General features: G+C 37.0%; 2 protein-coding genes across 2 annotated transcripts in view; one reads left to right on the forward strand and one right to left on the reverse strand.

The window, feature by feature from the left end:
- LOC136341707 (proton-coupled zinc antiporter SLC30A2-like) overlaps positions 1 to 14,509 on the forward strand; it is a 35,659-nt gene that overhangs the window by 13,962 nt on the left and 7,188 nt on the right. The gene's annotated exons all lie outside the window — the stretch shown is intronic.
- On the reverse strand, positions 1,919 to 8,530 carry LOC136341352 (homeobox protein unplugged-like). Its single transcript, XM_066286230.1, has 3 exons — positions 8,184 to 8,530; positions 3,221 to 3,432; positions 1,919 to 3,163 (listed from the first exon to the last, which is right to left on the reverse strand). The coding sequence occupies exons 1-3, from the start codon at positions 8,464 to 8,466 to the stop codon at positions 2,879 to 2,881; spliced, it is 780 nt and encodes a 259-aa protein (XP_066142327.1). The 5' UTR covers positions 8,467 to 8,530; the 3' UTR covers positions 1,919 to 2,878.

The raw sequence follows: 14,509 nt of genomic DNA on the forward strand, positions 1-14,509 counted from the left end.
ATCTTGCTGTGTTGCTATTTTTTGTAGACTTCTAGCATTATTCCTTTCTTTGCCGACTCTACACAGCCAAACTAAGTACGTTTTAGTGTATCTGTAATTTCGTAAAGCCATCACGATCAGCGTTGCATTTTTCCTATTCTTTTGAGGTATGTTCCAAACATACCGTGTCCAGTTAGTTCTCGGAAAGTTCCATATATCCCGTCCTACATTTTTATGATCTAACTAACCTGAACTAACCTTTTTAACATTTTTAATGAGTGATCCTTTCCGCATTACTACCATTTTGATAGCTATTCTTTCTTCTCTTGCCGTGTGCTTGTTTTTAGTCATTTATCTGGAGTAATATTTATTAAAGTAATAAATCTACTGGGGGAAGTCCCGAGCGATATACTTCACGGTTTTGGACGATGAGGTTTTATATTCTAGAATTCCCATTGCGGCAAGACTCCTATCAACCCTTTCCAGCTGTTCTTTGTGTGATTTAACTTTCAAAGGCAAAAATCCACATCGGTGCTACGTATGTGTAGCAACTACGATTTCGTTTCCAGCTTCTCTTTGAGGCTTTTGGTCCGCTCATCTTGGTCGTTATTCTAGAAAGAGGGAGGGGGGATGAATGATCTTATGTGCCTTCTCAGCAACTTTTGGAACATGTGATTTCAAGGAGAAGTCCTTCGTTGTGTGCCCATCGAGATGTTTTGCCTTTTGCCTGGATAGTGCCCCTGCTTTAATGCTGTTAGTTTTAAAATTAAGCATAGCTCTCTCAAACTGAGCGGTCGAAATAAAGTATAAACACACCACTGACTTTCAGCAAATGTTAAAAATCAGCATGTTTCACTTTCAAACCTGAAATTTTTCCAGATGCAGTGGCGTGCTAAGGATTGTTTGAGCCAAAAATTAAGAATTATGACAATAGGATAATTAATTTCATTACTCGTAGCGACGCCCCTGATTGTTAGCGATTGAATGGATTGGTTTGTCGCTGAGAAGCTGATATGAAAAATTATGAGATAAACGAAAATAGTTGCGTTAATTCTTTGGCAGAGCATAAGAGTTGCGCCTCATTATCTGCACTTCAGGAATAAAAATATTCCAATTAGCATACCTTGTACACTTCTTAATTCACATCAAAAACGTGCAGAATAACATCCAAACTCGAAACTCAACTATTTCTTCTCGACCATTTTGTAAAACGTTCCTTTTGTCATTCGCATAAAACAACACCCTGTATGCTAAAAGACACTATAAGTGCGGTCGCATTTCGTCAAAATAAGTTTCCGGCGTAAACACAGCAAGTTCGGGATACAATAGGCCCATTAGTCCGGCAATAACGTTGGCAAATTGTCCGGTGGGAGGTCCCACCATCCATCATCCGTTTTGTCCCACGGCCGGGTCCGATCTATTTCCATTATTTTGGGTCTCGTGCTACCCCACGGGGGTCCACAATATAAGCCTCTAACAGCAGTTTTTTCAGATTATTTTTATTGGTTTTATGCGGTTCCGACTTACGTGTACGGTTTCCCAAAGGGGAGTTAAATTGATATCGGGCCATTCATAGGAGAGATCAGATCGAATTAAATTCAAATTCTCCAAAAAGTGACACACGCAACGTTAAAAATATAGCAGGAACTATGTATTGTTAAAATTTAACTGGGTGATACCTGCCAGGTGGTAATCTAAATTGTTTAAGATTCTTTATGGGAAACTTTCCCTTCCACGCTGCCAATTCGAGATTGCGTTAAATATTTTTGAAGATAATTAACTCTTTGAAGAAATAAAATCAAATTGCAGGGCACCATTAAACCTGCGGTGGTTGCCGGTACTACTGCAGCATGTAGATCTCGGTTTGTAGTGTGGCGCCATCCAGCGGGAAGACACCAGATCGAGGGATTTGAAACGATTTTTTTGTACTTTAATAAGTTTATTAACAAACATTTATTGCTATCATATTTCATTATAGTACATTTTACAAACGTCTTCACTTAAATGTGATTAACCTCGGAAAACATTTCTTATTATAATGACCGCAAACAATCAATAAGATCTTATACCGACTATAATGACTATTGCACAAAACATCCTATTTACAAAACATAAAATATTTAGTGTTTATTCTATTAATAAAAAAATTATAAACCCGGGGGACAGTCATTTCAACATAATCTATTTTACATTACAAGTCAAGGGCGGAGCAAGCAAATGGCTTCAAGGTTTGATTATACATATAATATCAGTTTTCTTCGGTTTTCCATATCTTCAACACCTCTGTGTTATTGACTCTACGTTTTTGAACCTAGAGTGAGATTTATATTGCTCTAGAAATGATAAAATTCCGCAAAAAATCAAAGTTTGCGTCCGTTGGAAGCTAAGCGTCGATATCATAAAAACTAACGGTTCGATTGGGTTGAAATTGAAAAATATTTCGACATTTTCGGCTATTGATGTTATCTTAGAGCTCTGGCCTTCATGGAGGTTAATCATTCATATCGCGAAAACTGATTCGTTATCAAAACAGAATCAGTTGAGTTATTCGTGAAAAGTAGCTCGTATTGCGACCTTTATTGAAAACATATTTTAAACAAGAGATATACCAAACCAAAGACCAAAACAATTTAGATCTACATCCTTCACGGAGGTTTTAAATCTAAACACTGCTATCTGAACCACAGATAATCCAATTTGAGTCATGGTTTCGTCCCTCACGGAGCATACTTAACGTTACCTTCTAGAGACCATACAAATTTCACCACCGGTAAAAATAGTTTTTTCACCAACATTTTATTCACATCAGCTCACCCTCAAGTCTCAAAATCACTGAATTTTTTCAACCCCCCTGAAAATGTACATTTTGAACATATTTACACTCGCTCTCTTCGAGCACTTAATGAGGTGGTGATTGGTGATGGGGATGGGGATGGAACCCGTGCAAGTCTAGACCTACCCTTAAGGCGGCGTGGCTAGCCAGAACCCGCCCGGCCAAATCACCAAGTGCCCTTTCCAGCTGTTGGTGCTGGCTTCGCACCGCGAACCTATTCACGTGCACTGGAATAGGAACCACTAGCTTGCTCTTTTGTTGAGAACCTTTGTTGTTTTGGTGGGGACCGGTACCCAGCCCTGCTTTGACTCGTTTCCATTTGGCTCGTCGATTTTGGAACCAGATTTTCACCTGAAGCAAACAAGTGTTACGTAACACGGACGAGCAGGTTAGTTCTGGGATTTATACCTGAACTTCACTAAGTCTTAGAGCGGAAGCTATTTGGCTGCGTTCGGTCAAAGATAGGTACTTTTTCGCGTGAAACTCCCGCTCTAGCTCTAGAAGTTGTTCGCTGGTGAAAGCGGTTCTTCTTCGTCTGGCCTTTGCCGAAGTGGAGCCGTCGGGCTGGCCACCGTCCGAGTTTTGAGTGTCCTCTGCGTCTTCGTCTTCCAAATCTGAACCTGCAACAATGACTAATTTGCATTTCGTCCCTGAAGTATCGAAGACAATAAAATTGTATTTCGAAAGTGCATATTTGGTGTGAACACACCATTGATCTCTTGATCATAATATTTCAAGGGCACAAATTAATTCTCGGGTTGTAATTTTTATCCTGCAATAACTGTTTTCATATATACAAACAGAGACCAAAGAGCTGAATAAATATTTAATCGAATTAGAGCCGAACAAACGCAATAATCAAATTACAAGGATCTCAATTACGGCCTTAACGATGGGAGTGAACAGCGGTCATAAAGAATATAAATCGATTTACTCGAAAAACATTTAATAGGGACTTCAGTAACTAATGAATCGTAACTAAATTACCGCAACGCTCCTTAGGGGGTTGGCTCCATGTTTATATTATTGGAATTTCACCATGAGCTGTCATCAACTCCCCCTAATATGTCTTATATAAGGACTTTTTAGTCCTCATACAGGACATATTAGTTTTTGAACGCCACTGCTCTTCAGAAATAACACAATTTTCAAGTAAATGAAAGAAACACTAACAACAAAGAATTCAGTTTCGTATGGCGAGGAGTTGTCAAAACGTTAAGGAGAACGAATTAGGTACTCCGCTGACGCTAAATGGCAGCCCTGGTACGGGGAAGTTACCGTCGTACCGAGAATGTATTAATAAAATCAATTTTTATCATACTGAAATTAGAGAAAGATCCGAAAGTTATGAGCGACCAAGTACCACCGACACTGGTTTTTGTAAATATTGAACAATGATGTAATCCAGGAGCGTACCTAAGCGTACAGGCTAGAAAATGTGTGAGAGGTCCAAAAACAAAATATGCCACGTGTTTTCGTAAAAATTTGATTTCCAATGGCGTACCGTGTATTGGGAGCAGAGCTCTCCATAATTTGTAAAACATACTTTTGAAGCAAATAAAAACAGGGGCGTGTCGAATTTTAAGTGGGAGGCTGCAACTCAAAAAAATCAAATGAAGAAAGTATAGAAATTTGGAAAATTGCTAGATTTTAAAAGGCTGCGATACGCCAATGCTTCCGGGAATACTGATTTTGAAAACAATATCTATGATTTGGTTAATGATCTGCAAATATAGTAAACGCATAAGTGCTCTGAAAGCAATTTTAAATTGAGAATCGATAATAAAAAATTTCTGGACGCAGAAACGCTGTAATGCGTCATGATTTAATGCATGTTAAGTGCTCTAAAATCACTCTGTAATTTGGAAGACATTATTTTTAATCCAGCAAATACAGAGGCGCACGGGAAACAATTATTATTATTAATAATTCAATATTATTAGCAATAATCGGCATCACAAAATAAAATTGACACGTTTTGCATTTCGTGGCAGTAAAGGCGGCAGCGCACTGAACATAATTTTAAAGTAATAACCAGGACCACAAGAAGAACGAATAGGAGAAATAATGTTGCAGCATTGCTGGATCCTAAAACGTTGCAATACATCCATGACGTGCTGCATATGAGCATTGTAACGTCCGCAACACTTTGCATTGCGCCAAGTGACCACTGGCGGAAAGCACCTTTTCTTCTCTCATTTACTTACAACATAAAGACGGCCTAGCGCGACAACGCATTATTTTCCCTACTCGTTGAGTTAGTACCTACCCATTTATTCACTTGATTGTGTACCTGTTAAGTAGAACATGAATGTTCGTATGTTATTTGTCTTAATTAAAGAAACAAATCAAATTTGAAAAACCGCAAAACCAACACTCGATTTGATGAGAATACCAAGTCGCTTTGAAAAATTATTCCAGAGCTTCCGCTCTGGTGAGCGAAACAATATTACACTGGTTTCCGACCAGATAACAACCCAAACTTTTGAATAATTTATTGTTCTGTCATTGAGGAACGTGGGAACCGAACAGATAAAATATTAGTATCGCAAATTTCATCATTGTCTCTCAACGCTTTGAAACAACTTCAAAGATGCTACTAAAATGTGATTCGTTTTAGTATTGGGTCAGCAACATAATCTATTATTGTAATGTATCTGTATTCGTGGGTGCTGATGGGTACGCCTTGCATAAACTGACACATAAAGCTGAAAGTTACGTGCAATTTGTATGTCTCTAACAGATCGTGAAGAGTTCGTCTACATGCGTAATTTAGATGCTCTGCAGGAAACAAAACACTGTTATTGTGACTATAAACATTACGTTTAGCACACCTCAGATTCACTTTCGTAAATGAGCTATATTTCAAGATTAATAATCCGAAGATTCTAGTTTTAGACTCGTACGAACAAACGATGTTCCTTAATTATTATATAAATAGTTCATTTCTCTAGACAGGTATCCTTCTTAATTTGTTGATCCATAACGTGTGAGTATGGTTCGGCCGATCGCAGAATGCAGAAAGATAGTTAGAACTAAGGGGTGATCGTTAAAAAAGCCTCAGATTGGGGGGTTACCCGTAAACGTATGACGTTGATTAGGTTTGCTATTTACCAACAAACATTTGACAAATAGATAATAGGTGATGAATCCATCCAGGATACTCCTCTGATATTTCAAATCCTATTTGAGATTTTTTTAAATGATAATCCTGTACTTTGTCCGGGGTAATAAATTTCGTGCAAATCGGATCAAATAATAATACCTTCCGACAGACGACTTTAAAAACTGTCAAAATGATCGGTATGTGCGTTAGCCTCAGCTATCATCCTGTACACCGGTCAGCAAGAATTTCCGAGCGGTGAGCAGAAAAAAAAACCTCTTCCCTTAAATGAATTCGGCGGTTTTTTCTCTTTCCAGAGATTTATGTATAATATGTAGTATGTAGAGTATGTAAAATAAACTACCCTCAACCTGCTCTTGTTCAAAACATATTTCTACTTTTTTGCTTTTAGTTTTTCCCTCAAACTCCCTGGAGAGGAGTCTTGCCAAAGCTGCGAAAATTTGATATCTTTCCCAATTCCAACCAATAAGAGGGAGTGTTAAACATCAGGTGATATTGCCTTAACTATCATTGACAGTTTAGTCAGTGAATGATTTATTATCAATTTTGCTGCCGTAAGTAACCTGTCACATTTCTCATCAATTACCTTCTAACCAATAACGAACAACAAACCAACATCTATCATTAGCATGGAAACAGCGGGACCAATAAACAGGTAGGTGACTCAGTTGGTAAACTCCACTTTAAGGTTCAATAATTGCGTAATTTTAAGTGATTCCTCTGTGTCAAAATGTGTCACATTTTGACATGAGTTTAATTGAGTTTACCTAATCTTTTTTTAAATCCTTTCGAAATGTATAAAAATCAGTTTCCATTTCATTTGTTGGAGATTCAAATTGGTACATTTTTCCTCGTTCCATTCATGGTTAAGTATGGTTAAGACGTCCCAATTTGGGGTCACAAGTGCATATTATTCACTAACCAAAATCGGCTTAAGTATTTCTTTAGACTCTCAAATTTTAGCTAGAACATCAACGGGGTAAGTTCGGCTTTGAATGGTAATTCTTTGAGCTTTTGTGGACATATGAAATTCATTGGCGTATCTCATTGTTAAGCACCAAACTATTTTGTTATTACGGTAGTTTTTATAATTCCCTTTAAAGGCATTTTTCGGCACGACTATGATATTTCTAAATATTGTCACACTTCGTGGTAACTTATCGGAGCTTTCTTAAGTCTATAAAATTTAGCAGCCCATTTCATTACCTCTTCTCATTAGATAATAAACACAAAGTAAGTGATTTTTTATCTACTAGGTACGCATACCAGTCTTCCAAAAAGAAGGTTAACAAGACCTCTTCAAGTTATTTTTAAATTTATTCTTAAGTTCTAATAACACTTCATGTAGTATACGCTATCCGAAACTTAATTAATTTCGAAATATTGTCGTTTGAAATATGACACTTTTTGCAAGTCGACAGTCACAACTGCCCAGCGAATTGAATTCTGGCAAAATATCTTCTAAATTTATATTTTACTTTTTCAAGGCAAATCGGAATATAAATTCTAACATCTGTCAAATAATTGTCAAAAAAAAAACATATATCAAAACGGGAATTCTGATTTATCTTTAACAATTATGATAAGTATATATGTAAAAGCTACTTTGCCATAGTCCAAACCTAAACTGCTTAAGGCGCGACATAAATATGATAAGGCGGTATATGACTTGATAGCCAAATTTTTACTAAGTTTCCTGAAAAGAACGCTCCCACGATAAAATTGAATTTTCAAAAACCCACCTTTTTTCACTAATTTTTCCATATAGAAGTTTTTTGAATCTGGTCTGTCTGAGGAAGTACCAACAGACGCAAAGAAACCAATAATTAAATTAGGCAAAGACAGTGATTTGATGGTGCCCTGGCTGTTGATCTTTCTATCCCTCTACTTGATATTCAAATATGTATTTTGCCATCTTTTTAAATTATTTTTTATATTATTAATCTTTTTAATTTATTCCTACCAAATTAGCCCATATCTACTAATAATTTTGATCCCAATTGTCAATCAAGTTTCTTCGACATTTTCTATGCCAACATTGTTCGTCATTTCTATTCATTTTTATTTAACTGACAACCTCAAATTGTTATTCAGAAACAATCGCATAAACATCAACTCACATACTCATCTCAACCACTCATACTCCACGTACCTACACTGAATGGGACATATTTTTGGGTAAACTAAATCAGGATGATCTGCGAGTGAACGCGTACGATTTTCTCTCACTCATGTATCGTCACTCACCATCTTTCCTACTCCTCCTAGATAAATCCTGCGCCAACTCCATATCCAAACTACTTTCTGAGTCCGAATCCCTGCTGTTGAACTCCCGAACATCCTGGTACTGAGCCGCGTTATTGTTCTGCGCAATTCGCCAAGGGAGTACCGCTACCCCCTCATGGTCACTCCTTCTCGGTCCACAATCACTCATAAGCGCCTCAATGGAAAAGGGTCTAGGCACAGGTCTGGCGGGCAAAGAGTCCTGTTGAGGCTGAGTAATCTCAGTTTGATCCTGGGAAAAGTTCATTTTTCGACTTTGCTGAGGTCACAAAGTCATCACGTCACTAATATACACTTATCGCACGACAAGCTCGAAAGCTCGAATGAAAATAATGAGACCCACAGCGACTTTGACTTTGTGATTAGGGGCAAATGGGCGCGGTTTTGTGTGGTCCGCCCAGGCTGCGCGATTGGAGGCTTTACAACCAATGGACGCTGCCCCAATCACTGTAACTGTGCGAGGGTATTTATAACGCTTAATTAGTCGTGAAAAGCCCAAATTAACGTCGCGTGTTACTCTGGAAATTGTTTTTTTTTCTGGAACGTTGCCGGGGAATGATTATTGGAAATTAGTGGGATAATGCCGAATCTGCTCATGCGGTTTTGCGGGAAACGAGCAACATGGCAATTACACGTTTGGTTCCCAAATTGGAGGTTTTTCTATATTAATTTTAATGGGATAATTTGTTACAAATAAACGCATAATTATATGTGTCCGCAATAATAAATGAAATGTTCTGTTTATTTTCGGAGTTTTACCTTATGATTAAAAACGTTTGAATTATCTTTCTTTTCATTTTCCATTAGTTATTTTAAGTTCTCTTTAATAGCTTTTCCATTTACAACTCAGTAAGATATTCGAGAAACATTAGGAGTTTCATAGCAGTTTTAATGAGATGAAGTAATTATTTTTTCATATTTCTTTACGGAGTCCCAATTCAGTTTATTGCTCCCAGGGTTCAGTGGCGAAGATATAACAGGGCAGTTTAGTGCTGTTCTCGACGACCCACATCTTAGTTCCACCACTGGCTGATAGAGTTGGTGTGGGAAATTATTGGACATCAAAACATTATGATGTACTAATGACTTATTGTATTTTAAACTAGAAGGGTTTTCTGTAATCGAAAAAATACATTTTAGTTATTTTAAAAAGTACAAAGGTTCAGCCATGGAGGGGACGTTTCAAACAGGATAGAATTTTCAAGTATGAACCAGTACCAACAATATTTCAGAATCGTACCGAAAGAGGTTAAAAAAGTCAAAACGTTAAGGAACGAATAAACGCTTACATATCACTGAAAATTATGACGATTCGTAGAGGCTCTAAAAAACGGGACACGCTACTGATTTTTCATGGATACAGGAAGCTTGTAACTTCTCTAAATATTAGTGTTTCACCGAAAAAATGCCAAATTCGAAATGAACGAAGCGATTTCCTAACACTAAAATCTTTGAAGATTCGTAGAGGTTTTGACAACCAAAATACACCAATACTTTTCACGGATACTTTCAGTGTCCTAATTTTAAACATTGTAAAAAAATCAATATCGTTTCGTTAAGGTATTAATACACCAATAAGCTCCTGGTAAAAAATGAAAAGGAAAAAAAGTCATCGCTTGTCATAAAATATTCGAAAAATCGTACAAATCTCGAGAAACGAAGTACGTCTCTGATTTTCGTGAATATTCAAACTTCACAATTATTAATTTTATACGTATATGTCTCGCGCCGACCCTGTTAGCGAAGGCACATGACGTAATGAAGATGATTGCTATGGAAATAAATGACAAACGAAACGTCATCGTTTGATATTATGGTTCGAGACGTGTTCTATTTTGATGCTCCTGATTTAATTTATTCTTAGTTCAGATCAGTATATGGCAATTTTACCATATTTAATCCTGGAGAAAATCGTATGCACCACAGTTATGAAATTCTTAAGGCTCCCACGTGCTCAGTCTCTTGATGCTGCACACATAAAGATTTAACCTTGATAGTCGAATCACGATGCGCTTCACAATCTTATTGTACAATAAACTATTTCTCACTTTTTTCTTATATTTAATATATAATATAATATACATTTTTAAGTCAAGAAAATTAGTAATTCACTTATGCGTTGTAACGTTTTAATATGTTTTCCTGCGGATTTCACCTTGTTTACCTCACTCTATTCGCAAACCTTGTTCAGATCTGACCAAAACATTTTTATATTAGTTCACAGTTAGAGTACAAATGTACACCTACGGGAAGGTTCAAGTTGAATGATTACTATTCGATTTTGAGGGATATCGTCATTTCCATTTCAGAAGGTTTTCCGCTACATTTATTCTTGTTTCCTTCGATTTTATCTTTTTTTGTGCGCAACTCAACTACTTTCCAAACACTCCATTGATCCGTGTCTACAATTTCTTCCTTCCTTTAAGTAATGTAGCTGTCTTTTTCATTTCCATTACATATTCCCCCATTTCATTTATTTCCATAATTAATCAATTTCGGTTTTAATTTATAATAAACAATTGTCAACAGGTTAACATGGCCTTAACAATGTAATTATTAGTTTATTAATTTTCTCCAAATTGTCAAATTGCGAAAATATTTTCGTGATATTTTTTAAACATTTTTAGACAAGTTTCCACTAATGCATGTAATCTGATATATCTAACTACATGTAATTTCAATAAGAATCGTTGAAATTTCGCACTCAGCGAACAACCATCGCACAAACGTGCCCATAATGATAATACACTTCCATGCATTGTCTAGTGCAATTGAAGAATGTTTTAAACGCCACTTTGTGACGGTCAAAACAAGTTCATGAAGTTCAAATACGTATTCTTAACAAGAAGAAGGTGTTGGTATATTTAACTGAAAAATGGTTTTGTTACGAGCGTGTAACGAAGTTACTTTCCGCATGCATTTGCGAGTTAAAAGTAGCACTTGCCCACGTATATGTTGTAGCAAGTTTTACGGCGTTCAAAACAAAGGATATGTCTCTGTCCAAAATACTTGTAGGCAATCAGGTGACCGTGTTTATTGACATGCGTGCGGTAAAACACTTTGCGTGCACTCATGTTGTTCAAAATTTTACCGCACGGGTGTCATTTACCATGACTTTACATTACCTATAAACTTATTCGACAGTTGACACACTTCATTCTCTCTTTTTTGTACGGCAAAATGTCAATTCTTTAAAGTATTCGGCTCTTTCACCCTTTGACTAGGCTAAATAGCCAATCTCCAATTCCCGCATTAATAGACAAAACAACTCCCAACTGGGACAAACTCAAAATTCAACAGCGAAATACATTAAACCATCGGCAATAGAACAAAGTGGCAAATTAAAAACGGTCGCCCCACAAGAGCAAATCGGCAGCGCAATGCATCCACCCTTGATCGGAACACTGAAAAGCGCTTAACCGCAAGCTGGGCCCCTTTGGGAGGCTCTGCCCCACTGGCATTGTCCTTCGCTAATCTTGACGTTTCGTTCCGTCATTTGCATAATTGGCTTTTATTATTATTTAGGTCCCTCTCAACCCTCTGAAGTGCCACCGCCCTCCGTTTGTTTACGTTCTTTTTCTATCCCTCTCGTAGTCTTTGGTTTTGATTTCAATTCATGTCTAAGTGAATTAATTCCATTGCTCCAAATTGCATATTTCAGGATTTTGAGGCGCTTTCTCAGATTGAATGGCAACGTCGCCAACTTATGTCAAACTTCGAGCCATACTATTGGCTACGGCACGTCTGACATGATTCGGCTCCAGTGCCTTAAGCAGAATTGCCGATGTCAGCTCAAAGTGTATGTTTTAAAAAAATGTAAGTGTAATTTTGCTCTGTGACTCATTGTTGGTTTCTAATACTTATTCGTTAATATCAATGTGGATTAGAGAACCGGTTCGTGTAAGTTCTTCTTTCTATCCATTTTAAACTTAGTTTTTATATGAGTTCAAATCTAATTTTGTTTTTTTCTATTGATTTACATCATTATTCCATATTGCATATGTCAGGCTTTTTTAAAATTAAACGGCAATGTCATTCGGCAATTGTGCCAGATTTCCCGTAACGCTATAGGCTGCATCGTGTCCGTGGCGTTGCCAGCATTAACCGAAAGTCGTCGTTTATTTTCCGTATACGTATAGTATGTGCGTGCGAAGGACCAAAGTGTAATTTTGATTTATGGATGATCGTTACGTAAATTTGGTTTTGATTGACATCAATTTAAACTAATAAATCGTTTTGTTTAAGTTCTTTTTCTAGCTCCGGATTCGGATTTAGTTTTGATTTCAGCTCCAAATAGCATATTTGGCATCCGACAGACCCATAACCACTTACGCTATGGAATGATTATCGATCGATAGCCCTCGGCAGAATTTTTATCCTTCAAAAGTGGATAATTTGAAATATATTTTCACTGAACACGCTGGAGTCTTGTAAAGCCCCGCCGCAAACGCACAATATTACCGCATCCCCCATACTCATTTTCTGCTCAATTCGATGTGTCTTCACTTCTCCTCTCTTTAACATAACTCTGTAATAAAGTCGGACTTAAAAATATCAAAATGTCTACCAAAATTACAAGCTCGAACGATAGTTTATGAAGTTGACTCATTCATAATTCAAAAGCAAAATTATTGTGTATATTGTCGGAGCACTGTAGTGTAGGCTTACTATTATAACCATTAAACCTGCAATTTGTCCTCAGTGTAATTACGGATATTTCATTGTTTCGTCGAGCTTCATCGCTAAGTAGATCCAAATGGAGCTGAGCTAATAATTTCCTTAAAAAGTTAATAAACAAGTTCGGATTCCAAGGTTCCTGTGCTTAATCAATTATTCAGCAAACTGTTCTAGATGATCCGATTATTGTGTCGTGCCACGCGGATATTTTGGTTTCATATCTTATGTCAATTAACATATAATTTCTATTGGTCTTGTGAATATTATTGTCAGTTTATATTGCTGTGCTATTTGAGATTTATTATAGAAACACGTTTTTTGCCGATATTGGATAATGGCCGAAAGTAAATACTACTAAATGCTATCGACTCCAGGGAAGCGACGTCATAATGCCGTCGCATTGTCAGACATTTATATTGCGATGACTAAGGGAGTACGTCAATATGACGTCAGACTCAATAGGAAACATCCGTTTAATTGTTTGAAACTGATGTTTGTTCCATTAGATGAATGTAATGACTTGTAATTTATGTGTACAGAATTGAGTTTTTGGAGCTCAACCATGAGGATCTCGGTAACTATGGAAGATACGAGGTCGGTTAAATTGAAGCAATGTTAATAATTGAAAAATTTTAATTTTGAAAAATTCGGATGACTCTCGGATATATCTAAAAAAAACTGCAATTTCAGAAAAACCTTTATATTCTTCTGCAGTCCATTTGGCGGGGTAATTCAAAATTACGGACACTTCATTACTGCAATGTTGCTTCTTCTACAACGTGACGGTGTCATATTTCAAATACGATGTTATGATTATGTGCACCTGATTATGCATACCTGACGACATCATGACGTCTTAAAGTCGCTTACTTACTGTCTGAGCCAGATTTAATTTGAAACTTTGACACTGTTGTAGTTCACTCCATGTATTATTTGCGGTTTCAAACGTGCATCAGCTACGTCACAATTGCATGGGCCCAGGTGAATGGCGATTAGCGAAATGCTGACAACTGTTTGCGACATGAAAGGTTCTTGATGAGTTTGAGAAACTTTTCCAGAGCTCTAGAAATGCCCCTCCCACTGAATTGACACCAAACGAGCTCTCCAAAAAATCGACTTTCTTTTTCCCGATTTAAAACTGGTTCAAACAAGCTTTCGAGAAACGGTTGGTGGTTCCAATCTTGAAACGTACTCCTTCGTTCTCTGATCTATTTCTATTTTTACGAATTAAAACTACAAACTATTATATTTCCCTTAAAACAAAACAAATTAACCAACTCATTTCCTGTCGTCTGCCGATCCAAAAATAGTAAATTATGACATTTACAAATGTGTAAACTTTTCACGGTTGGCGGCAGGAGCCCAACCGTGAAACTGTTGGAGTAAAATTGCCGAAGTCTTCTGAGGGTGTGAACCATAAATCCTGGCTTAAAATTAGATAATTTGAGCACCTTTGTTTAAGGTTTCTTTTCTCGTATAGGCAAGACAACGATATGTAACATCTTTTCGTTGAACGATCAAAAGACTGTTTTATCCCATTATGGAGATTCTTCAAAAGACATCCGACATGGTGGTCTGCCGACCGGATTGTGTGGGATTCACTGAAGCCCCTA

The sequence above is a fragment of the Euwallacea fornicatus genome, chromosome 10 (assembly GCF_040115645.1).
Source record: "Euwallacea fornicatus isolate EFF26 chromosome 10, ASM4011564v1, whole genome shotgun sequence".
Classification (NCBI taxonomy): Eukaryota; Metazoa; Arthropoda; class Insecta; order Coleoptera; family Curculionidae; genus Euwallacea; species Euwallacea fornicatus.